This window comes from Callospermophilus lateralis, chromosome 3, assembly GCF_048772815.1.
Source record: "Callospermophilus lateralis isolate mCalLat2 chromosome 3, mCalLat2.hap1, whole genome shotgun sequence".
NCBI classification, from domain to species: domain Eukaryota; kingdom Metazoa; phylum Chordata; class Mammalia; order Rodentia; family Sciuridae; genus Callospermophilus; species Callospermophilus lateralis.
Window position 1 is genome coordinate 70,719,181 of NC_135307.1, and position 25,633 is coordinate 70,744,813.

The window sequence follows — 25,633 nt, forward strand, 5'->3', positions numbered from 1 at the left end:
TTTGGATATTTACTTTCCATCTTGTTTCACTTATGAGTACTTTTTTACTAAGGATAAAATCCCTTTGTCCATCATGTTTGTTGAAAAGATTTTTTTCAGATTATCATTTGCTGTTTAATTAAAATGCTTTTAAGTACAAAAATCATTTTACTTTGTTATAACTAATCTCCGTTTTGTTTCATTGTGATTTCTAGTATTACTTTTTGGTAGGTTGAAGTGAGCTAAATACTTTATATATTTATTCTTAAATTTTTACATGTTTTCATTTTTTACATTTAATCACCCCTGCCTCATTTACCTTTGTAAAATAATACTAAGAACACAGCTCCCCTACTTCCACATAGCTTGACTATTTTTCTAATGCCATTTGTTGAACAATCTGTTATTTCTTTATACTTTTAAAATGTTCAATAAATTTTTATATATACAAGGGGGTTTTGAGGGAAATAATCCTTAATTTGGGGGATCCAGCTTAAAAAAGGAAATCCAACTTATTCTAGATAAAAGCCACCCATAATTTACTATTAAAGTATGGTTTGATTTAAAGTTTCCACTGTGTTGTATGGCTTAAAAGTATTCATAAAGGAATACCTTAGCACAAAAAAATAAGAAAATGAATTTTGAGCACAGCCTGCTGGTGTCTAAGAGAAATGCGGCTGAAATAATTCTAAGGGTTCTTTATATCTCCAACTCATATTGAATCACATAGCTTTTTAAAAATTTCACCACTATGTAAGTCTATCTTTTTTGAATTGCAGATTTCTAGAAACAGAATGCAGCTTAGTTAATGTCTGGAATCAAAACATTTTTAGGGCAAACTTGACTTGAAATTCAGCATTAACGTTTTATATACATATACACATATATGTATATACACATATACAATTTTACTATCTTATCTGTCAGTTATCTCAAGATGTAGCTCCTGAAATTTTACATTATTAAGGCTTACATTTTTTTTCACAAAGCTGAATAATTTTATTCTTTCTTCTGGCAACTTCTGCAATTTGCATTTTCTATCATTCAGTTTTTCAAGGTCTTCATTAAGATGCCTCTGAACAGTTTTTATACGCATATTGTAATACATTATTTTTTTCATTGCTGTGGTCTAAAAGCAAGAAAGAAATCAGCAAAAACAAATTATAGGTAATTGTTCTATATAACAATTTGAAAGTTTTGTTAGCTTAATCACTAATAACAATGCAGCAGTGACAACAGCTCACAGGGTTCTATATTTAAATTTAATAGGCAGAATATAAAATTCCAAAGATTCTTTTTGTGGATAATATTTATGTGGGAGGCATATTCACCTTTATTTCCAGTATGACAACACACACACACACACACACACACACAAAATTATAGATAGAATTAAATTTATAAGAGAATCATTTGAGTAATGGTACAGTAATATTAAAGAAAATATAACAACATTATTCCTATCTGAATAACTTAGGGAAAAATAAAGAAATACAAAGGAATTAAAAGTAAATGTAATATTAATTCATTCTGTAAAATCCTAAGAAATTGAATTTAATTTCTTTTTTTCCAAATCTATAAAAGGATGCTTTACATGAACTGGTTTTAGACTAAGCAAATGACTAAAATGTCAATCTAACCCAATCATTTTGAATTCCTTAATACTAGTGGATCATCCAGTTATTAATAAGCTAAACATGATAATTTAATGAAATCCATCATTATGAAACAGTGCTTGCGAGTTGTAGTAGCCGAAAAGAACCATCTGAGAAGAACATAAACCAACTAGGTATTCTGTAAAAATGGTTTTAACCAGGTTTAGTGTTTCTCTTTACCAAGAAATAATAGTGTTTTCTCTTTACCAAGAATAAATTGGAAGACTCACAGTTGTAGACGTGTATTTTCTCTGACTGAAGGCTCTTTTGTGTGATTTTTTTAGTACAGAGTATATAATCTAGATCCCAACAGAATTATTTGGAATAAAACACAGAATAAAAATAATATATGGTATGCTGAGAAGGCCAAAAGAATTTCCTTTCCATGTGCATAAGAAGTCTGTAACTGAAATCACTAAATTCCTTTGCTAAAAATAAGGCATTCATAACTTAGGACAGATGAAAAATGTTTTAGTATGATAATAAACTAATTTAAAAACCCCTGATTTAAGACGAACTTAATTTCTGAGGTACAACTGAATCAAAAGAAAAAAACTATAACTTAAGAAATAACAAATGATGTTTTTTCTTTCCATGTATGGAGAGAATGGAAAATCCAATGCAAAATTCTTTGAGTAAATAACAGCTAAAAAGAATTTATAATTAATTCTTAAGTCTAAAACAACAAAACAAACAAATAAAAAGATGGGGTGGAAGTAGTTTATTTTCCTGGAAAAAACCCCACAAGAGACAAAGTTAAATTTCAGATAAGCAACAATGTTTTAATATCATACTTACTAGACATACTTATGATACTAAAACATTATCATTTCTATGAAATTCAAATTTAACTTGAATACCCCCAAGTTAGAGAAAAAAAGATTCAAAATATTACACTTAGTTTGTTTAAAACGGTTTTTTTTGATTAAGCAGTATATTCACATGTATCAAAAACAAAAATATCAAAAGGTATGAAGAAAACTATACTTCCCACACCTATGTCCCATTTCCAAGTTGCCTCATCTTTCATGGGTAATCACTTATTTTAGTTTCTAATGTATTTTTCACATTTTTTCTATTTTGTCCATTATTAAGAATATACCCATGTCTTTATAAATTATGATATTGTACTATTCCTAAACTTTTTCAAAATCACTTTTTTGTGTTACAACAATAAAACATTTATTGTAAGGGATTGTTGTTTAAGAATATTTATTAAGATTCTAGAAAAGTAAGATTCTTTAAACTATGAGTATATTCTTATGAATTATGAATATCTGACAGCAAATCAACTTTGTAGGATGACTGCATGTAATTTTCTTTTTGTCCTGAACTTTTAAGAATTGATGCCAAAGTCATTTTCAAGAACTCTGGTATAATTGCTCACCTGTTAAAAGTTTTCCTTACAAAATTAATCTAATTAATGCTAAATTCAGTTGCGTGTTTGTACTAAGACTACTTTGATCCCTTTGCTTCTTTGATGGTCAAAACCAATTAAAAATCATATAGAAGTATACTTGAGTATGGTTTCATAGCAATCATTTAAAAATTTTTTTTGTAGTTGTAGATGGACAGAATGCCTGTATTTATTTGTTTATTTGTATGTGGTGCTGAAGATTGAACCCAGTGCCTCATGCATGCTAGGCAAGCACTCTGCCACTGAGCTACAGCCCCAGCCCTCACAGCAATCATTTTTATACAACCTAACAATTAAGATGGACTTTTATGCATATTAACTCATTGGATCCCTACAATAATCCAGTGGTGAAGAATAGATATTTTATTTCTCATCATTATTTTAATAGTTCAGAAAACTGAAGTTCAGTGAGTTGAAGGATCTACCTTAAGAAAAGGCAGGGATTCAATTCAAGTCTTTTGATCTGAACCTACATTTTCTTCTTCTATCTCAGGCTGACTCCCTGGTAGTCCTCCTGGTAGGTTCTGTCTTTACTTGTCACTTGTCATATGCACAAACTATTTCATAGTCATGGGTAAAAATATGAAGAACCAACAGCACTCTGTTGAAGAGCTTAACACAGAGAACTGCTGCAACTTGACATCTTATGAATGATAATAAAGAAAGCATTTAAAAAATCTATATCAATGGAATATTTCTCAGCATTAAAAGAAAATAAAATTATGGCATTTGGAGGTAAATGGATGGAATTGGAGAATATCATGCTGAGTAAGTAAGCCAATCTCAAAAAACCAAAGGCTATATGTTCTCTCTGATAAGTGGATGCTGATATATAATGGGGAGGGGGAAGGCATGGGGAAAACAGAGGAAATCTGATTAGGCTAAGGGGAGGGAGGGTGGGTAGGTAAAGTGGGAAAAGATGGTGGAATGAGATGGACATCATTACCCTAGGTACATGTATGACTGCACATATGGTGTAACGCTACATCATGTACAACCAGAGAAATAAAAAGTTGTGTTGCAATTGTATACAAGGAATCAAAATGCATTCTGCTGTCATATATACCTCATTAAACTAAATAAATTAATTAAAAAATCTGTATCAAGCTGGTGGCATATGCCTGTAATCCTAGCGGCTCAGGAGGCTGTGGCAGAAGGATCCTGAGTTCAAAACTAGCCTCAGCAAAATGCCAAATGACATACTACTCATCCACAACATTCCCTTGTAATTTATCTAGCCCACAAGTTTAAGTACCATCTTTCTTGCAATTCTCATATTTATCTCTCTAACCTGGGAAAATCTCTTAAAAATAGCAGACCCACACATCCCTTTGGATGTTCAAAGCCTGTTCAAACTTTACATACCTAAAATTAAATTGTTATTCTTCCTCCTAAATATACTTCTCCCATACTCTTTCTGTTTTTCAAATAACAACACACTCTTTTAATTGCTCAGGCTTATAAATTAGAATTATTCTCTACTTATTTCCTCTGTACTTCATACCCAATAAATTCATCAGCAAACCCAGATGTTTTTCACCTTGTAACTACTAACAGAATCTAATTACTTCTTATGTTGTCTTCCACTAACACCCTGTATTGAAACATCTGCATCTCTCATCTGAGTTACTGGAATAATTTTCTAATCCTCGATTCTTAATCAATTATCCAAAGAATTCCTTTAAGACATATCTTGTTCCTTCTTTGCTCAAATTTTTCCAGTTGCCCCTATCTCCAAAGTAAAAGCCAAAGTACTTACAGCATTCTACAGAGTCTTACATAATCTGGTCCCTTCCACTCCTGTCTTCATCCCTTAGTTTTCTTTCCTTCAAATACTCGGCTCCAGCCAAATGCTTTCTTTGTTGTCCTTTAAATAGGCATGTTCCTGTACCAGGGACTTTGTACTTAGTGATCCCTGTTAAAGCTCTTCCCCAGATATTCACATGACTTGCTCCCTCACTTGTTTTGGGTTTCTGCTCAAATGCTGCATTATAAGAAAATCTTTTTCTGACAATTCTATAATAAAAGAGCCAATACCCCTTTCTCTGTCCATATTAACAACCACTTTTCATTTACCCTTGTTTTATCTTTTTTCCATATCATTTATCAGCATTTAACATGCTAGTCATTTAATTCAGTTGCTTATTATCTGCCTTCTTCACTGGACTATATGCTCCAAGAAAGCAGGGATTGATTTGCTTACGCTGCATCTCTAGTGACTTAAACTGTGGCCAGAATATAACAGGCATTAAATATTTGTTAGATTAATGAGCCAACCAACTAATTTTTGTAGAGCATGTTCACTCTGTTTACTTTTGTGGAATCTCTGATATAAAATTAGAGATAGTGAAATTTAAAAAAATATGGTTGAAACTGTGAAGTTTTGCCGGTGTTTTTTTTTAAGCATTACTAGAGAAAACATTCCTCCCTGGGCCTCCAATGACTCTAATATCTGCCAGTAGACAATGGCATTAGCTTTTTGCTCCATATTACAAGATAGTTCACTTCTCAGATTAAAAATGAGAATAATCTCAATGTTAGAATAAAAGTGAAGAAAAAGGGGGAACTTGAGAATTAATCCATAGCACAAAAAGAGAAACAAGATAGATAAAGACATTCTTTATCTATGTTGAGAAGATGCATGGGCCACAAAGTGGAAGGTCCCTTATATGGGGCATTCACATTCTTGGCACACTATAGATACTCAAAGTCAATTTATGATTAACTGAATGAACAAATGGATTGGTTTTATATTGAGGATCATTCAGACACAAATCCGTCAAGTGAGGCAGCCTGGTTAAGTTAGTGAGGTCCTAAAACAAAGATGTTTGCAAGGGGAGTGGCATTGGCCTAAAAGAGAGGTAGAAAAATGATATAGAAATACTAGTAATGAGCATGGAGAATTCCCATGAACTCCAGTGTAAAATTATAGATCCCTTGGTGACTTGTGAAAAGTCCCTTATAGAAAGGTTCATTGTCAGCAATAGCCCAGGAACCACTCTCTTCATGATTTCAAGAGTGTAATGACAGTGAGGAGGGCCACTTCTACTCTGAGTGACTCTCAAACTATTTTTAATTAGACTAAAATCTACCTAATTTTTGGCATACTATCATCATCCATGGATACTTTATTATTTGTATACGTAATATTCCAGATGAGAGGTAGTTACTTATTATATTTTTACTGTTATTTATATTTTAAGTTTTTATATGCAGCAATAGTTCAGTTAGTTTAGCATTAATGGATGCTTCAGATTTCCTTCTTTTAATTTTGTACAGATTATAAACAACTTTTTAAAGTATTTCACCTTACAGTATTATCATCAAATTCTAGTATTAATGTTATTATTTGTATGCTTTCATGTGAAATATCTTGTTTACTGGGTAAAAGAAGAATTAGAGACAAAAAATGATGAAACAAAGACAGAAGTTAATTATCAAACTAAGTCACAGATAGTTAATTAGGAATACACTTACATCTGCCAGTTCCTTGATCTGTTTGGCTGACACATCAAATGTGTCAAGTCTTTGAAGGCAAGGCAAGTGATACAATACATGTGTGGAATAATTACACAGCAGACAAACTGGATTGGTTTTATATTGAGGATCATTCAGACACAAATCCCTTAAGTGAGGCAGCCTGGTTAAGTTAGTGAGGTCCTAAAACAAAGAGTAATAATAATATTCAGTTAATTAAGTGTGAATATCCATTTCTAAAGGAGGCATGTGAACACTTGAGGTCACCTATAAGTTAATGTAAAACATTTTAACTACATACTTAAATATGTTAAAGTAATTCAGAGGGCTAAAATATTCTTTAGTCAAAAACATGTTAAATTCCTGAAGAAAAGATCAACAATAACTAACATCAGATTTTGTACAACTATATGTTTTCTATATTTACCAAACCATATAAATCAATTTGAACCTTGGAGCCACCACACATGTTGCCACCTTTGCACAGCTCCTTTTGCTAACAATTACCCCCAGGGTTCCTGGAGTGCTCTGCTTCCTCCACCTCTATGTCCTACACTTACCACCAAGAAACACTGCTCTCCATCTTCCTTGCTCTCCAGGTATGACATATTTACAAAGGTTAGGGGAACCCATTCTGTTACAATCACCATGGAATTCTTGATTTCTCATTGTTTTCTGTTTGCTTGCTTTGCTTTTTCTATAAATGCCCCTTCTACCTATTATGATCAATTTCAAGCTAGCTTTCTTGGAGGGCCTAGTTTCCTCACAACCTATGGAGGGGGAAGGCTTGATCATGTATTCCCAGATCAATATTTCTCCTTAACATATTTTATTCTCATCTTTAAGTCATTGTTTATATTTTCTTTCTTTCTTTCTTTCTTTTTTTTTTGTTATCTGGCCCTTGCTTAACTCTTCAGTCTTGCCTCTCCCTGCTTAAATTCTGACATTTTATGTTTTGGCTATACTGAATTACTTATAGTTTCAGAATGTGCCAGAATCTATTTTATCTTTAGACTTTTACTCACATACAGTTCATATTTAATTGACTGAACTTCACTCAGCTTCGCATATAAATCTATCTAGGCCCAATCCAGTTTTCACCTTCTTTGGGAACCTTATTTCAGACCCCAAAGTTAGGGTAGATGAATAGAACCTATGAGTTCTTTTAGCCACTTGGCTTAATTTTATTATAGAATTTATCAGTCTGTATTGACAATTGCTTGTGAACCCAGCAAGTCATATGCCAAGGGTCTATATGAGCTTTATCATTCAATCTACAGTCTAAGAATTGTTTACATTTATAAAGTGTTATAAAAAATAAAAAAGAATATGCAGCAGAAGGCCATCTCTGATCCAAAAAGCCTAAAATGTTTTCTATCTGGCCTTCTTCAGGAAAAATAGAGACAAACTTTTCCTGTCTCCACTGAGACAAACTCAGGGATTGTACCTTAATGTTGTATTCCCAATACTCAACATGTAGAACACAGAAGGCTTTAAATAAACATGTAAATTGAATCATTGTTTTCTACCAACCTCTTTCCAAGAAATCCTTATAATGTCCTTATTTCTAGGATGCTGCCTGAGGTAGGAGGGTACTAGGGTGGGGTAAAACTTGAAGGATGTGATGATAGGTAGTAGAATCAGAATCATTAATTAGGAGAAATTCAAAGGAAGAACCAGGAAGTATTAGTTTTTTTTTAAAGAGAGAGAGAGAAAGAGAGAGAGAGAGAGAGAGAGAGAAATTTTTAATATTTATTTTTTAGTTTTCAGCAGACACAACATCTTTGTTAGTATGTGATGCCGAGGATCGAACCCGGGCCACACGCATGCCAGGCGAGCGCGCTACTGCTTGAGCCACATCCCCAGCCCAAGTATTAATTTTTTTTTAAAAATTTTTTTGTAGTTATAGATGGACAGCATGCCTTTATTTTATTTATTTATGTGGTGCTGGGGATTGAACCCAGTGCCTCACATGTGCTAGGCAAGTTCTCTGCCACTGAGCTACAGTCCCAGCCCCAGGAAGTATTAGTGCACCAAAACAGACTGCTAGACCAATGGTACAGAATAGAGGACACAGAGACTAACCCACAAAATTACAATTATCTTATATTAGACAAAGTTGCCAAAAACATGCATTGGAGAAAAGATAGAATCTTCAACAAATGGTGCTGGCAAAACCGAAAATCCATATGCAACAAAATGAAATTAAACTCCTATCTCTCACCATGCACAAAACTCAACTCAAAGTGGATCAAGGACTTAGGAATTAAACCAGAGACTCTGCATCTAATAGAAGAAAAAGTAGGCCCTGATCTTCATCATGTGGGATTAAGCCCCAACTTCCTTCATAAGACTCCTATAGTGCAAAAATTAAAACCAAGAATCAATAAATGGGATGGAATCAAACTAAAAAGTTTATTCTCAGCAAAAGAAACAATTTGTGAGGTGAAGAGAGAGCCTACATCCTGGGAGCAAATTTTTACCCTGCACACTTCAGATAGAGCACTAATCTCTAAGGTATATAAAAAACTCAAAAAGCTAAGCACCAAAAAAACACAAAACAAACAAACAAACAAACAAACAAAAAAAACAAATAACCCAATCAACAAATGGGCTAAGGACCTGAACAGACACTTCTCAGAAAAGGATATATAATCAATCAACAAATATATGAAAAAAATGTTCATCATCTCTAGCAATTAGAGAAATGCAAATCAAAACTACTCTAAGATATCATCTCACTCTAGTCAGAATGGCAGCTATTATGAAGACAAACAACAATAAGTGTTGGCAAGGATGTGGGGAAAAAGATACACTCATACATTGCTCGTAAGACTGCAAACTGGTGCAGCTAATATGTAGAAGTATGGAGATTCCTTGGAAATCTGGGAATGAAACCACCATTTGACCCAGCTCTCCCTCTCCTGGGTCTATACCCAAAAGACTTAACAGCATACTACAGGGACACAACCACATCAATGTTTATAGCAGCATAATCCATAATAGCTAAACTGTGGAGCCAACCTAGACGCCATGGATGAATGGATAAAAAAATGTGGCATATATACACAATGGAATTTTACTCAGCAATAAAAGAGAATAAAATCATGGCATTTTCAGGTAAATGGATGGTGTTGGAGAAGATAATGCTAAGTGAAGTTAGTCAATCCCCAAAAAACAAATGCCGAACATTTTCTCTGCTATAAGGAAGCTGACTCATAGTGGGGTAGGGAGGGGGAGCATGGGAGGAATAGATGAATTCTAGATAGGGCAGAGGGGTGGGAGGGAAAGGGAGGGGGTAGGAGATTAGCAAGGATGGTAGAATGTTACAGACATCATTATCCAAAGTACATGTATGAAGACATGAATTGGTATCAACATACTTTATATACAACCAGAGATATGAAAAATTCTTATTACTGTATAACTGCCATAAGAATTGTAATACATTCTACTGTCATTTACTTTTTTAAAAAATCAATAAAAAATAAATTAATTTAAAAAAAGATAAATTACAAATGGAATGGGAAGGAGAGAGAATGAAGTCAGGATGCTAAAATGAAGAGTAAAACAGTGTCAGTATTATGTGCCCAAACTCTCTCTGGACAAGTAAGAATATGGTTCACTGACCTCAGGCAAGAACTGGGCCCACAAGTGGAGGGGGACTAAGTAGAATTTCTCTAAAAGGGAGATTTATGGACAGAGCTATGCACATAATCATTTGACTGAATTCTGCAGGGGCAAGGAAGATAAACCATCTGATGTCCCAAGAAATAAAAATACCTTTTGATTACTGAGTGGCTCTGTTGCTTTTGACCATTAGTCTGGGTTAGGAGATAGAGGGTGTAAACTCAGAAATACTACTCAGGAACCCACTACCTACACTCTAAAGTCAGATGAGGTTGGAATCCATGAAGGCACAAAATGTCATTGAAAGTCAGTGTAATGGTGCCTGGTATGAATGGAATAACAGAAGTTATTCCATCACCACCAGGATAGTATCTTTTTAGGGTGGGACAAAAAAAGATAAATATCTAGGTAACAGTGTTGCAGAAACATTTCTAATATGAGGATGGTAAAGTTCCATATATATGATATGCTAGCATTATCATATATAGTCTTTCTAATATTATATCTTACAATGAATTTTCACAATAGTCCTATTTTACCAAAAATAAGGATATAGAAATATAACAGGCTAATATAAGTATAATAGCAATACAGCAATAAAACAACACATATTTATTATTGAGCCCTTAGTATGTAATAGTCACTATTCTAGTAGTTTTACACTGAAACTTTATGCTACAACTGTATTATGCTACCTCTGGTATAGGTCAGGACTAGAAGTAACAGACCTCTCTGCTTACTCAGCCTGTGCCTGTAATCACCAGAAGGCTGCATGGCAAACTAGTAAGATAAACTTCCACATGGCTTCTTAGCAGGGCAGTTGCATGGCCTCCCAGCATTCTGCACTTATCTCCTTCAGCCTCAATCACATAAGTCTCTCCCTTGCCTTGTTCCAGTCACATAAGACTTCTAGTTTCTTTTCTTTTTTAAAAAATACATTTTAAGATGTTGTTGGACCATAATGTTATTCATTTATTTATATGCAGTGCTGAGAATCAAATCCAGTGCTTCACATATGCTAGGCAAGCGCTTACCACTGAGTCACAACCCCAGTCCAAGACTTCTACTTTCTTGAATTGGCCATGCTCCTTTCCACCACTTATGGCCCTCATCCATGTTCTAATTTTGCCTGGAATGCTCTACCTCAGCTACTCCTGTTCAGATTTCATATATTAACTAAACATTACCCCCTTCAAGGATGACTCCACAAGGCTAGATCACCTTTTTATATGTTGCCACACACTCTAAATTTATCTTTCACAGTTCTCTCCGACTTCTTCCGAAATTTAAAAATATCTAAACCTAAAGTTTTATCCACATTTCACATTGTTTTCTTGGAATAGATTCCTAAAAGTAGACTTGATAAAGGATAGAAACCTTTTTAAAGGACTTGGCATACAATGTCTAAATGCTTTCTAGAAAAGTTCTATCAATTTAAATAACTCTCAAGATCATATAATTGTCCTTTTTACCCTAGTCTTTCTAGCATATAGAGTACTATGTTTATTTAAAAATTGCCTATTTAAAATATGATCAGTTTAAAGTTACATGTTTTAATTTGCATTCTATTCATTCTCAATGAGATTGAAAATTCTTTTATGAATTTACTAGGCATTTAGAATTCATTCTGTGAATTATTCAATCATTTATTCTTTATTCTACTGGGTATGTTAAGTTAGTTGTTTATAATGGATTTAACAGTAAGTATGTTCAATTTTAACCTACCACATTCTCTGTAAAAATAATTTTCCACATTTTTTGCCTTTTAATTTTACAATATATTTAACAGACTTAAGTTTAAAATTTCCATGTAGTTAGATTTGAACAATTTGTATATTCCTAAACTAGCAGAATTAGAAGGGGACAAAGACAAATACACATATATACCCCACTATCTCACTGGCCATCCCAACCCGGTGACAACTGTTACCAACCTTTCAATGTTTCTAGTTTTAATAACAAACTTATTTCCCATGTGTTAAATCTGATTCCTCATCTGACGCTTTCAATAGTGGAAGAGGCAATCTGCCATGTTCCCTATGTATTTCTTCTAACTCTTGCTCAGTATGTAAAGAATGCAAGGCCTGCCTTTTTTTTTCCATCAATTTCCACAGCACTGTGTTTGCAGTGAGTAATCTTGAGAGATGAATTAATATCCCCTGTGGGAGACCAACCTTGCACATGACTGAGTCACACTCCCTGGCTGGGTTCTGAGGTGCTCAGTCACAGAAATGTGACAGAGCTTTCCCCACCCTTCTTGGATTCAAGGGAGAGGGACGGTGTCTCCTGCATGGGTGTGTCTTGCTACAGCCCCATGGGTGGAGCTATGCTCACCTGTTCCTTTGTAATATAACCCCTTGCCCTGTTTAGGATAGAATCTTCCATGGAAGTGCCTTGTATGTGTCCCCTTCTCTTACTGTGCCCTTGGGTGTGGCCCACCCAGATGCCAGTCAACCTGCTGACAGTGGACATCATGAAGATAAACTCAGGCCCCTGACCCCTTACCCCTTGTCTCATTTGAATAGCTTCTCCTCAATTAAAGATGTCAGTGTGTGCTCTCGCTCTCTCTCTTCCTGCGGACCCTTAAGGTCAGAGGAGCGACCCCAAAGAAAAAGGTACTTGTGTCTCTTGTGTGGTTATTTTGCACAGCCCAGTTAACCCAGTTTACCTGGAGTAACCCCTGAGCCTTTTATTCTTGAGAACAGAAGCCTGGCAATCCCCTTTTCCAGCCTCATATTCCTCTATAGAAAGTAGGACTGATTCTAAAGCAGTAGATTCCTGTGCTCTGTGTTCCTTAGGTGTGATATGCTGCAAACCCAGTCTTTGTTCAGTACTCATTTGGGTGCATCAGTTACCCTGTGGAACTTGGAAAGCATGGGATTCTGAAGCAAACCAATATTTTGTTCATGCTGATTTCTAGTCCTTTGTCTCAGACCCAGGAATCATTTCTTCTGCCAACATCCATGAAACAGTGACAGGCTAGCTTGCTCACTCAGCTGACTTCATTACTCTACATTCAGAAAGTACTTAGTCAGGCAGATGTTTAGTTAAGGAAAGAGACCACAATTTGACTCCACCTAGGGTCACAGATTTTTTAGTCTCAACCTCTGACTTGCTTGACCAGGTGCTTCCAGCCCAGCTCACTACTTAACCAATCAGTTAAGTATCAGCAGGTCATCTAACATACTGCCAAACACATTAGGCTATCAGATGGAATCCCATGACTAAGATTTTTTCTCAAGACATGGCCTGACAAAAGCCTATTTGTTTCCATGACAAATTAGGGCAGATATTATGGAAGTTTTCTTCATCCCTGATCTATCTATCTAATTTGACTGTGGACTATCCTGTTTAAAGTTCTCTTATCCTTTAACATCTCTGATAATAATAAGTCTTCAACTTTTCTTGGAGCTCTGTTTACAAATTTTATCTTTTCCCCATTTTCTCCAAATCCCCTCAATATATGCTTTGTTCCAAGGGCACAGATTTATTACTCATAGCCATTTAGCCAACAGGAAATGTATTCTACCGATTCTTAAATTGACTATTCTAGTTATGAATTTTAGCCCCTCATTTCCAACCACTTATACAAGCTCTTCACCTGATTATTACACTAGTACACTGAACTCGACATATCCAGATCAAATACATTCTCTTTCATTCCAAACTAGCCACTAGAAAATTTTAGATAAAGATGAGTAGGAAATAATTTTGAATTGATCAGTATTAAAATAGACATTCTTTTATGCAGAGAAAAATACAGGAAAACTCCAAGAAGCTACAAAATAAAGCAGAATAAGTACCTTAAAAAGAAATTTAAATAGGTCTTGGGTTGTAACTCAGTGGTTGAGTGCTTGCCTTGCATGTGTGAGACACTGGGTTTGATCCTCAACACCATATAAATATATAAATAGAACAAAGATATTGTATCCATCTACAACTAAAAAGCTGTTTTAAAAAAAGAAATTTAAATAAAATTTTATTTTATTAGTCAAATTCCAGAGTAAATACTTGTTATACATGGAGTCCTACGACAAATATTTCTTAAGCTATACATGACAAGTATTTCTTGAGCATGCTAAGTACTGGAATTACAGATCCATTTTGTACTCTCTTTCTTTTCACATTCTACTAGGTGACAAATGCTGCAAGTTCAAGAAACATAAGGTCTCTCTCATGTATTACTTTTTCTTCTCTTTTTCTCCTCTTTCTCTCTTCTATTCCTCTTCTTCTTTCACTTTCTTCTTTGTTTTTTCTGTTTTTTGCTTTAGTTTGTCTACAATATCTCATTCAGACAAGTTTCATAGTCTCCTAACTGGCTTTTCTGCTTTCTGCTGCACCAAAACAATAAATACTAATTTCATATTATGAGCCCTAAGGATCATCTCTGGTTATATCACTCCCTTTCTCAAAGATTCTGAGAATGCTCTGTTGTCCATAGCATACAGACCATATCAGGACCCAGTTTGCCTTTCCAATTTTAACTTCTAGTATTTTCATATGTACACTCTACTTTGGTCAAATAACAATGCCGATGTTACTCAAACATACTCTTTGACTTTTTACCTCCACACCTTTGTGCATATTGTTCTTTCCCTCTTAGAATACCCATCCCCTGCTGCCCAGGGGAAATTTTTTAAAAAATTTCTCTTTAAGGCAGTTATTCTTCTTTATTTTGTAGCTTCTTAGAATCTTCTTTTATTTTTATCTAAGTAAAAGAATGCCTATTTTAATACTGATCAATCCAAAATTATTTCCTACTAATTTTTATCCAATATTTTCCACAGGAAGTATTTGAATATGTACCTTGAATATGCTGTCAAAATTACAAATGCTACATGATTTAACCAACATTATATGTAATAAACATAACACCCCTAATTTGGTTGTTTCTTTGGCATTCAAGTTCTTGACAAATGTTTACTATGATTTACTACATGTACAGCACTGTTCTAAGCATTGTAGATAAGCAGTGAGCAGAATAGGCAAAGTTTCTGAATACATGGAGCTTTTATTCTAGCAAGGGATGTGCTGAGAGGTAAAATTAAACTGAAAAGTGTGATTTGAAGTGCTGGGGAGAGTAGTGGGGCTTATAGCTATTTTACCTATATCAGCAGGAAAGACATCATCAAGAACATAATATTTGAACAAAGATCAAAATGAAAAAAGGGAATGAGGCCTACAGGAACATGGGAAAGAATACTTCAACAAGTACAAAGGCCAAAGGTAAGAGTGTACTAGGTATATTCGGAGAATGGTGAGACCAAAATGGCTGGAATAGAATGTGATAATTATAGGGTATTCATTTAACATTTGAGCAGCCATTTTAAATGTTAACCACTATCTTATGAGATAAGTTTTGCTTTCTTGTACTTCCTCTTACTCAAACTCCTCCCACCCCCATTAGTGACTTACCCCATGGAACCATAACCCTAAGCCAATCCCAGAAGGACGCGATCCCTTTCCTCTGCAAAAGCCCCATGGTGACCATCGACCTAAGCCAATACCGTGCTATTCCCCACCTGCCTAGCTCTGACGCAAGCAACCCTGAGCCTATCCCATAGCACCACAACTACAAATCCAAACCCCAACCTCACAAAAGCTAAGCACCCAAACATCTCGGGGCCTCTCTCTTCTCTATAGAGAGATGGCCTTTATTTGTCAGCTTTGACAAATAAACTTTTGTGTAGATCTCTGCCTGGTCTCTGTCCTTCCTTTCTCGCTGGCCTGTATCTTGCTTTTTCATTTTCCTTTCAATAATGATAGAAACTGTGGTTAGAGAGATAGCTGTGGGTGAGAGAACAACTAGACTTTATAAAGTCCTGTGGGCCATTGTAAGAATTGTCTGATATTGTGAAAGAGATGAGAAGCCAAGGGAGGATTGTGAGCAGAAGAGTAATTTCATCTGGCATATTTTTAAAGGCTTCATCAGGATACTGTGTGGAGAAGAGATTGACAGTAGGGAAAAGAAAAAGAGAGGAAGAGATGTTAAGACATTTTTTCTCTCAATAATACAGATTAGAGATGATGGTGTCCTTAACTATATTGACAGTGATGTACATGGTAAGAAATGGTCAGACTCTGGACATATTCTGAAGGGGGGACCAATGGAATTCACTGATGAATTAGATGTGGGATATGAAGGAATAAAAGGAGTAAAAAAAATTGCTATAAGGATTTTGGCTTAAGTTACTGGAAGAATGGAATGCCATTTAGAGAAGTGGGGAAGCCTGTAGAAGGTTTATTGTAGGAGAATCATTTTGAGCTAGGATAATTCTAGGGAGCTATCAGGAAAAGCAGAGGTACGTACCAATTTAGGAGTAACCAATAGATAAAAATATTTAAAGTCACGAGACATGATGAGATTATTTAGAGAATGAGTGCAGACAAATAAGAAAAGATCCCAGGACTGATCAGGGACACTCCATTTTTTTGATGCTAGGAGAAGATGAAACCCCAGAGACTCCCAGAAAGACTGAGAGAAAATTAAGAGAAAAATGACACTCTAAGAGTCAAGTAAATAGTCATCTTTTTGGTTTTAATACTGTAAGATCATAAAGTCAATTTAGTCAGATGACTCTGAAATTCCCTGAAGTATGAGGTAGCCTGAAAAAAATGAATCTGTTCCTTTAAAAGGGACTAGTAAGTCAATTTTTCTGCAATTATATGGTTCATGATTCAGGTAAAAACAAATTATTCTACTTAAACATACCTTGAAAGAACATATTTGGTTACCAGAAAGGTTAAGCTTCTCCAGTTGTTCATTGATGTCAAGACACCGACCTTTGATTTAACAAGATAAAAGAAAAATCAAATTTCTTGTTTTATCTCCTTTTCATATCTTATCATACCTCTGAGTTATATACAGCCATCATTTCCCACATATCAGCAAGATTAATGGTACCATTAACAGCTAATATTTTCACATCCTATAAACATGAGATAAGAAATACTTTGTAAAGACATTATTCAAAAAATCTAAAAGAAAGAAATCTATCCATATACATGTTTTATATTGATAAATAACTGTTGTAGTTTTCTCTCAAATTCCAAATGAAACAATACATACCAATGATGCTTATTAGATTTCCTGCAAGGTTGAGGTCATTTAAATTCTTCAAAGTCTGTAAGCCCTGAAAATTTAGACAATATGTTATTTAGAAAAAAAATCATTAAAATCTTAATTTCCAAGTCATCCCTGATTAATCTGGTAAGTTCTCTGGATGTTTTGTTTATTGGGTGCTGTGTACTTCACAAGCACAGAGGGAAGTGGGTATCTCAATGAAGCCATCTTTGTTTCTCCATATTGGAACCTGGAGAGAACTATTTTAAGAGGGAACAAGAAGGGAAGTGGAGACCAAAGAGGAGGAGTTGAGTGGAAAAAGAACACATTACACACATGTTAATAATCTAAGACAAGTCATATAACTCCTCTAAATATCTTTTTAAAAAATCTTCAAATAACAACATTATCTTTCCTCTCAGATTTGTTGAGAGAAGTAATGATGATGATGAATATGAAACCTCCATGCATTATAAAATGCTGTGTTCATCTTAGTTATTTTAATCATAATAATTAAACTTGTGATAATTATTTTGATCCCTAATCATAATCCGATCTTAGACATTGTGGTTTAAGTAACTGGTTTTATATATGAATCATTGAAATTATCTTACCTCAATATTTTTAATCATGTTGTGGTTCAGCCAGAGGACTTGCAATTTAATTAATTTGTCTAAATTTTCTATTTTAGAAATTTTATTATAATATAAATACAATTTTTCCAAATTTCTACATTCTTGAAGACCTCCAATTTTCTGTTTAAAAGGAAATTCAATTGTATTACGTTATGCTTTGCATTAACCCTTCCAATAAAGTAAGTTTCTAAGTAAATTTTTATTAAATATAACATTTTACTGTGAAATGTTCAAAAAATTAACTAAATTTTTAAAAGAGAAAGCATATAATTACTCCATCTACATACAATTTTATTTAGTCTTGTATATTTTACTTAAATTTTTAATCAACTCTATTTTATAACTATAATCATAATATATTATGTAATTTGGTGAAGACTTTTTTACTGAAGACCATCTAAAATGTTTTATAATCTTTCAAATTATAATATATAATAATTTTAGAATATTTCTTGAAGTTTACAGTAATTTAAAAAAAAATTACTCTATGAATAAAATGTTTACATTCCAAATTCTTAGCTACTATTTATATTACTGCAACAAATAGCTTCATACATACATTTGTTTTCTGCTATTGAATTACTTCTCTAGAATAAAATTTTAAAAACAGGAGTTCTGAGGTAAAAATGTGTGAACATTTCTGTGGCTTTTGGTGTTTTAAAATATTGAATTTCAAAATTGATGTCTAATCAACAGTGTGTAAGTAAACCAATTTTACTGTTAAGCAGTGCTGGCTCTGATTTGATTAGCTTTGATAACTAAAAAGTAAAATATGTTTATGCTTTGATTACTTATTTCTAATTTTTCTTTTTTGAATATCAATTTCTATCTTTTGCCACTTATCTGTTTTGCTCTGCTTCATCATAATTTCAATGAATTATTGTTCCAAAGTCAAGATTTCAGTATAAAATATTCCATTCTAAGATTATATATTTAAGCTTACCTCGATGCAACATTCAGCAATCCAAAGTTCTTTAAGCAGGACACAAGTCTCTAACCCTGAAATTTCTTTTATATCTTGAGCAACAATTGTAAGACTTGTTAAATTAGGAAATAATGATAATCCAACTATACGGGGATACCCTGAGAAAAACATCTCCAGTTTTGAAGCATTTGATCCTTCTTTTCCAACTATCTCATAAGATAAACCATTGCACAAACACTGTTTAAAAACAAAAAGAAATTTAATTATTACAAAAAGAAATTTAATTATTACTATTTTAAATAGTGAAAATGATTTTTGTCATTTGAAATTACAAATTGTCAATTGTACGGTGCCATTTTTATATCTCTCACAAGAAAGTAAGTTGTACCACATATGTGATTTTTCTGTGTTTCCAAAAGGCATTTTGCAGAAGAAATCACTAGATATTCCTTTCAGCTCCAGAAAAGTGCATAAAAAATGTTCCCTCTCATATTTTTGCAAATGTTCAAAAGAAATTTAGATTTGACTCACCAGTTCTTTAATTATTTCTTCTTGATGTAGATTTTCACTTTCAATCATCTTCCATTAAAAATAATGGTCATAATAATGTATCTATTAAGAAAATCAAATGAATACTTGGGTCATGTCATTACAAACTGAAAAGGACCTTAAAATTAACTTTAAGTTGAACCACCCAACCTGACTTGAAATCTTCATATAGTATATTACCAGACAGCTGGACCCCAAGACAGTCTATTTGATCTCTGAAGTTTTCTGTTAGAAAGCTATTTTTTTATTCTGAATTTAATTCTGTCTCTCCATAACTCCTCTCTTCTTGTTGCCATCCTATCCTTCGTTCAAATAAAATAAGTATAATTTTTCTACTGTATAATGAGCCTTCAATACTTGAAGAAAATTGTCATTTTTCATCTACACCCTTATTTTGCTCTCAGTTCAATTCTTTTAGTTCTTTTGATAGACATTCTTTGTCTCTTTTGAATAGCCTCCAGCTTATCCTTCTTATTAAACTGTGGTACTCCAAACTGAGCACAGTTCTTTGTACTTAGAGAGCTTACCTGGCATATTATGTTAAAATAAATTCAACAACTTCATTGTAGATAATGTGAAGAAATTAATACCTAAATTATTTTGATAAAATTTAACCCCATTTTCATAGTTTTTAACATTTTCATTATATAATTCTGGACATTCATTATCTAAAAAGTATAAAATCCTATTTCTAATATTATGATATGACAAACAAAATATAGAGAACTATTTATATTATAATCCCACTTGTTACAATAATAACTCCCCCATAGATATGTGTGTTTGTGTGTGAGATTCTGTGTCTGTGTGATTAGGTAGGAAGAAAATGTAGAAATATAAGTTGTTAACATAAGTTGTTAACATAAGTTGTCTTGGATGTAGGAAAGCTGATGTGGCTAGAATAGGAATGAAAAGTTAGGATTGATTTAGGCAGAGGGAAAAGAAAAAAAAATGACAGTTTAAAAAGACTGTTTAGTATTATAAATTATTGATGTATAAACATGGTTTTATTCATTCTACTATTGGTACATATTTGAACTGTTTCCAGTTGGTGGCTAAATAGTGCTTCTCTGAATATTTTGTTAGGTGGGATATAACCACACATTTCTTTTGGGTTTTAACCTAGAGAATGAAATGGCAAAGAAATAATTATTGTTATATATAATGAAGATGATTCTCAGAGAACAATGTTAACCAAAGAACACATACATATGTAATGAGTACATACTATATGAGTCAATTCATAAAAAATATGAAAACAAACTATAGTATTAGAAGACAGGAAAATGATTATATTTCAGGGGTGAGTGACTAAGAGGAGTCAAAAAAGGGCTTCTAAAATGCTGCTGATTATTTTTTTTTATTTGGTTGCTGGGTAAGGCGATATGCTCACTTTGAGAAAAAATTAAATGTCTATACTTTAAAAAATTTACACTTAAATATTTATTTATAAGCACAACTTATATGTAAGTTTAAAAAAAGATGGTGACTTGAGTCCTGTATTTACCTAACTTCCCTCTTCAAATCCCACTGGAAAGGTTGAAGAAATGAAAATAAGAAAAAATAAAAAGAAAAGCCATGCTAGGAAAAGAGCATAAATTGCCAGAATACTAATAAAGGTCTTTTAAGAATGACATGGATGACATTAGATTGAGAAAAATGCCATTAATGCAAACCAGAACAAAATTCAAAGTAAAAGTAAAAAAAACTCAAAGGAAAAGTTCTAAAAATGTCTTCAACTCAGAGTAGTAGTGGTCAGTGAAAGGGTAGCTGTGGGTCATACATAAGGGTAGCTATGGGTTATGTTGCTTTATTATAGCAGCACAAAACAGATAAAAACACTGAGTAAATAGGAGGGGAGAGAGATCCCAGCTAGCAAAAAAAAAAAAAAACACTAAAAATCATCAAAATATACTGGACACTGTCACTAATATTGAGGGTCTAATAAGTACACTGATAGGGTGGAGGAAAGAGAACACTTCTTTGATGAAGAGGAATCAGGGAAAAGAACTGATATAAATCAGGGAGTGTAAGCCATGAGAGAATCTGGGGAAAGTGCATCCAGGATGAGGAACGAGCAAATGCTAAATAAAGGAGTGAACTTGGCATGTCTGCAAAATAGCAAGAAAAGTCACGTGGTTGTAGCATAATGAGAAAAATGGATGTGAGATCAGAGAGACATCATGGAGCCAGATCACATGCTATCTTGTGGGTCCTTGTGAACACTGAATTTTCTTATGAATAAAACGGAAAGCTGAATGAGGACTTTGAGGAGACAAATAACATGAATTGTATTTAGTACTAAAAAGGATCCCTCTAGCTCCTTTGTTGAATAAAGACTACAGAGGTAAAAGAAAGGAGACTGCCAAGAAGCAGTTGTAATAACCTAAGTAAGAGAGAATGTTGGTTGGAGTTGAGAAGTAGTAATGGAGATAAGAGTGGTTAGAAGACAATCTACATGGAAGGAAATGCTTCTCATTCCTCCCCTGGCAATTGCATCTTCACCTCAATCTTGGACAACCCCAAGATGTTGCAGCACAGAGTGCAGGAGTGGTGAAGCAAAGGAGCACTTTGTAAGGAACAACTGAAAGATACTCTCACAAAAGCCAAAGTACAGATGCAGGCCACAATTTTCCCTTCCTAAGCTTCCTTGGATGGTACAGCAAGTAAGGGAAGCTTTTATAACCCCTTTACTTATCAGAATAGAAGCCCCTGTTTTGAGCCCCTTTGTGTGAGCAGTAAAGGAAAGCCTAGCTGCCTACTACCATGCCAGCCTGACCTCAGAGTCTCCCAAGTCACCCAACAGGGATCCAAGTAATGTCGTCTATGTCCAAGGTATCTATTCCAGAAGAAGTTAAGGTGTTTCCTTCAGTATACACTAATGATCACAGATGCTTGTTCTAATTTTGTACTTTCTAATCTGTGTTCTTCTTTAACACTCTCTACTTTTGTTCTATATCAATATGTTTTAATTACTTGGATTTATATTATAAATTCTCACCTTGGATTCTTTTTAAAGAAGTTTCCCAGCTGCTCTTTCATATTTACTTTTCTAAATGAGATTTATGATTTTATTTTGTAACTAATTTTTAAAATTCAGCTGGGTTTAACTGAAATTGTATTATAAAGGTTAATAGAGAGAGAAGGTCCATGTTTACAGTATTCAGTCTTCTTCTACAACAAGGTATGGATCTCTGTCTATTCAAGGACACAACTTTTTCTTGGTAGATAAATATGCTCATTGCCTCTCACTTCATCTTACTTTCTCTTCATTGAGTTTTAGAAAAAAAGTCTTGCTATAATTCAATAGTTAATTGGCAAAAAATTAATTTAAACCCTAAATGCTATATTTTACAAAACTATGTATAAATTGGAACCTAGACCTTGTTGGTACTTGTAAGCCTCATGTACTTTCTTCAGTCATGAATGTACTCAGTGTTTCCAGATGAAGTTTCTGATTCCATCAGGAGGTAAATGTCCTATCAGCCAGCTTGGCTACTTTCCTGCAATTTGGGAAGGCTCTTTTTGGGACCTGCCCATTTAAGAGGTTAAAGGTCATCCCTAGTTTCCCCAGGGAACCAGAAGTTACCAAGGTTTCTAGGGCTTTTCCCCTTCAAAACGCAAATCTTGGATTGATCTAATCACAACTCTTCTCCAGTTTAGATTAAACCAGTATGGAGTTGAACTCACTACAACTATATGGCTTCTACAACTTAATCTTCAGCAACAGTTATTTGTATTTTCCTTATCAATTTCCTCTATGGGAGTAGGACTAAAGATAAAGATCTAAGATTCATTATACATTAACTATTCTACACCTCTTCTCAGGGTCTCTTTCAAAAGATGATCTTGTCTGCACCTTCACAGAGAATAGTGATATCATTGGATGTACATTCCTTCAATTCTCTTCCCTTCTAAATAAGTACTTTCCCCCCTTATAGCTCCTGTCTTAGAAGTATTCTTCATTATCTCCTAATTGAATCTTTTTTTCCTATCTTGATGTATTGATCCTATCTTTTCTTTCAGAATATTGCATTATCAAATTTTCATTTTTCTTATTTATTCCCACTTTCCTTCTCTAAGATCTTCTCTGTGTATAGACATTAGGTTTCCTATCTTTTAAAAAAGTCCCTTCTATCCTGTATTCCTTTATGAATAGCTGTTTTAAATATTTTCACAGAAAGGTTTAATCATGAGCAACACTTCACTACCTCCATTCAATACTCAACTCATTACAACTAACTGAAGATACCTCATTGCACTGCAGCAGCAGCTGTGCAGAAGATGCTGCAGTTTCTTCTCCTTCTGAAGCTGCTGCTTATCTTCTACTTCCTCCTTTTCCTCCTCCTCTTCTTTTTATTCTTCTTCCAATTCTTCTTCTGCTTCTTTATTTTAACAATGTCAACAATAATTTTCTAATTGCCAAAGACACTGGACATGTTTCAACTCTCAACTTAGCCTTGACATAACATTTGGCAATGGTGATGACTGTTGTTTGTTCCTTTGGTTTGATTTTGAAAAATTCTCCTTGGTTTCTCTCCATTTATTTCAAACCTACTTTTCAAATCAATTGTTTTGTTTTCATTTTTTTTAATGAAAAAATACTAATATTTATTGTCTTTTTTTCCTGGGCAACAAATTTGACTGCCTACATGGAAAACTCCATCTATATGTGTTACAAGCATGTCAAAACCAGTTTGTCCAATACTGGCTAATTATATTTTCCAATTCCTATGTTTCTCCTAATGTACGCCTTCTCTGGATAAATGACACCCCTCTTATCATCTAAGTTAGAAACCTGGAACTTATCCTCAACTTTTTCTCCAGGTTTAGTCACTCTTTAAATTCTTCTGTAAATACCTCATGAATGTATATACATTCTTCTGTGCCATTTCAATTGCTTCTGATTTAGTTTAGGCCCTCTTCACTTCACCTAACTGGATGCCCTTCCTGTTGTCTCACTGCCCTTCAGTCCATACTCAATACCATTAAAAGGTAAATCTGCTATTCACAGTCACCATGAGCTGACTCCTGCCTAACTCTCAAGCTCCTCATTAACCACAACCTCCACAAAGTACCCCAAGCTCTGGCCACAAGTGTAGTTCTATCATTGGCTGGGATGTTCTGTACTTTTGCATATTGTTTTCTCTTCCTAAAATGTCTTTTTTATCTCTACAGCATATTCTATGCACCCCTAAAAATTTTAATCAAGAATCTTCTCTGAAGACCAGTTCTTTCTGGTCATAATATAAGCATACTCTTCTTATGACTCAGATTTAGATAGGCACATACTCTGAATACAGCACCTGTCACACTGCATTGTGATGCTTTCAGGTCTTTCCTCCATACCAGGTTACATGTTCATTGAGGGAAGAAACTATGAACCTATCACAAGCCTGGCACATGCTAGGTGTTCAGTGAATTTTTGTTAAGAGGTTTGAATTTGGGCTGGGGATGTGGCTCAAGTGGTAGCGCGCTCGCCTGGCATGCGTGCGGCCCGGGTTCGATCCTCAGCACCACATACAAAGCAAAGATGTTGTGTCCGCCGATAACTAAGAAATAAATATTAAAAAATTCTCTCTCTCTCTCTCTCCCCTCTTTCTCTCTCTCTTAAAAAAAAAAGAGGTTTGAATTAATTGCTATGCCACAGGTTCCTATACTGTATAACTTTAATAATTTCTTCTACATGACCATTCAGAGTATAATAATAATCTCACTATAGAGGACCAAGTTTCTGTCATGAGAGTTGCGTAAGAAGTAATTCTGAGAAAACTAAATTTCTTTTCTGCAAAGTGAAAATCCTATATGGTTGAATCATTTCCTCCCTTGTATATAAAGAGATTCGAATCCATCAATTATCACTGATGGTTCAAATAAACTCTCTTTCCGCTCTAGAGGAGCAATATTAGGTTGGGCAATGAGAATTTGGTTCTTCCCGTCCTCTACAGGTGACTGTGGGCCACTCTGTCTTCCTTCCTCCCTTTAAGTCACCCTGACGGTCTCTAAAACCACGTCACTATCTCTCATTATTGTTATCATTTCCAATGCACCGTTTTGGGATGGGAGGTCCCTAGATGTCAATGTTGCTTCCTTTGCGTCTTTCTTCAGGAGTGGCTGAGAGCGGAGGGCGGAGCCGACTCTCTGGGCCTCCCTCGTCAGGTGTGCCACCAGGTGACATACACTCACCTTATCCCAGAAAGAGGAGGGATTCCGGGGCAATCCGAGACGGGTCAGAGCTATTTCGACTGCCCAATTCCTCTCTTGTGATAGCAGACGCGACACCGTCTCTAGCTGCGGGCTTGG

The 25,633-nt window shown here is 34.4% G+C and overlaps 1 protein-coding gene across 2 annotated transcripts in view; it reads right to left on the reverse strand.

Moving 5' to 3' along the window:
- The window catches only part of Lrrc9 (leucine rich repeat containing 9), an 89,256-nt gene extending 69,896 nt beyond the window's left edge, over positions 1-19,360 (reverse strand). For both annotated transcript variants that reach the window (XM_076848346.1, XM_076848344.1), the window contains exons 1-7: positions 19,313-19,360; positions 18,800-19,018; positions 17,836-17,976; positions 17,228-17,291; positions 16,871-16,941; positions 6,529-6,711; positions 953-1,108 (exon numbers count right to left, since the gene is read on the reverse strand). In XM_076848346.1, coding sequence (XP_076704461.1) covers positions 953-1,108; positions 6,529-6,711; positions 16,871-16,941; positions 17,228-17,291; positions 17,836-17,976; positions 18,800-19,018; positions 19,313-19,360 — 882 coding nt within the window. The remainder of the gene's footprint in view (positions 1-952; positions 1,109-6,528; positions 6,712-16,870; positions 16,942-17,227; positions 17,292-17,835; positions 17,977-18,799; positions 19,019-19,312) is intronic.
- Positions 19,361-25,633: the final 6,273 nt, after the last annotated feature.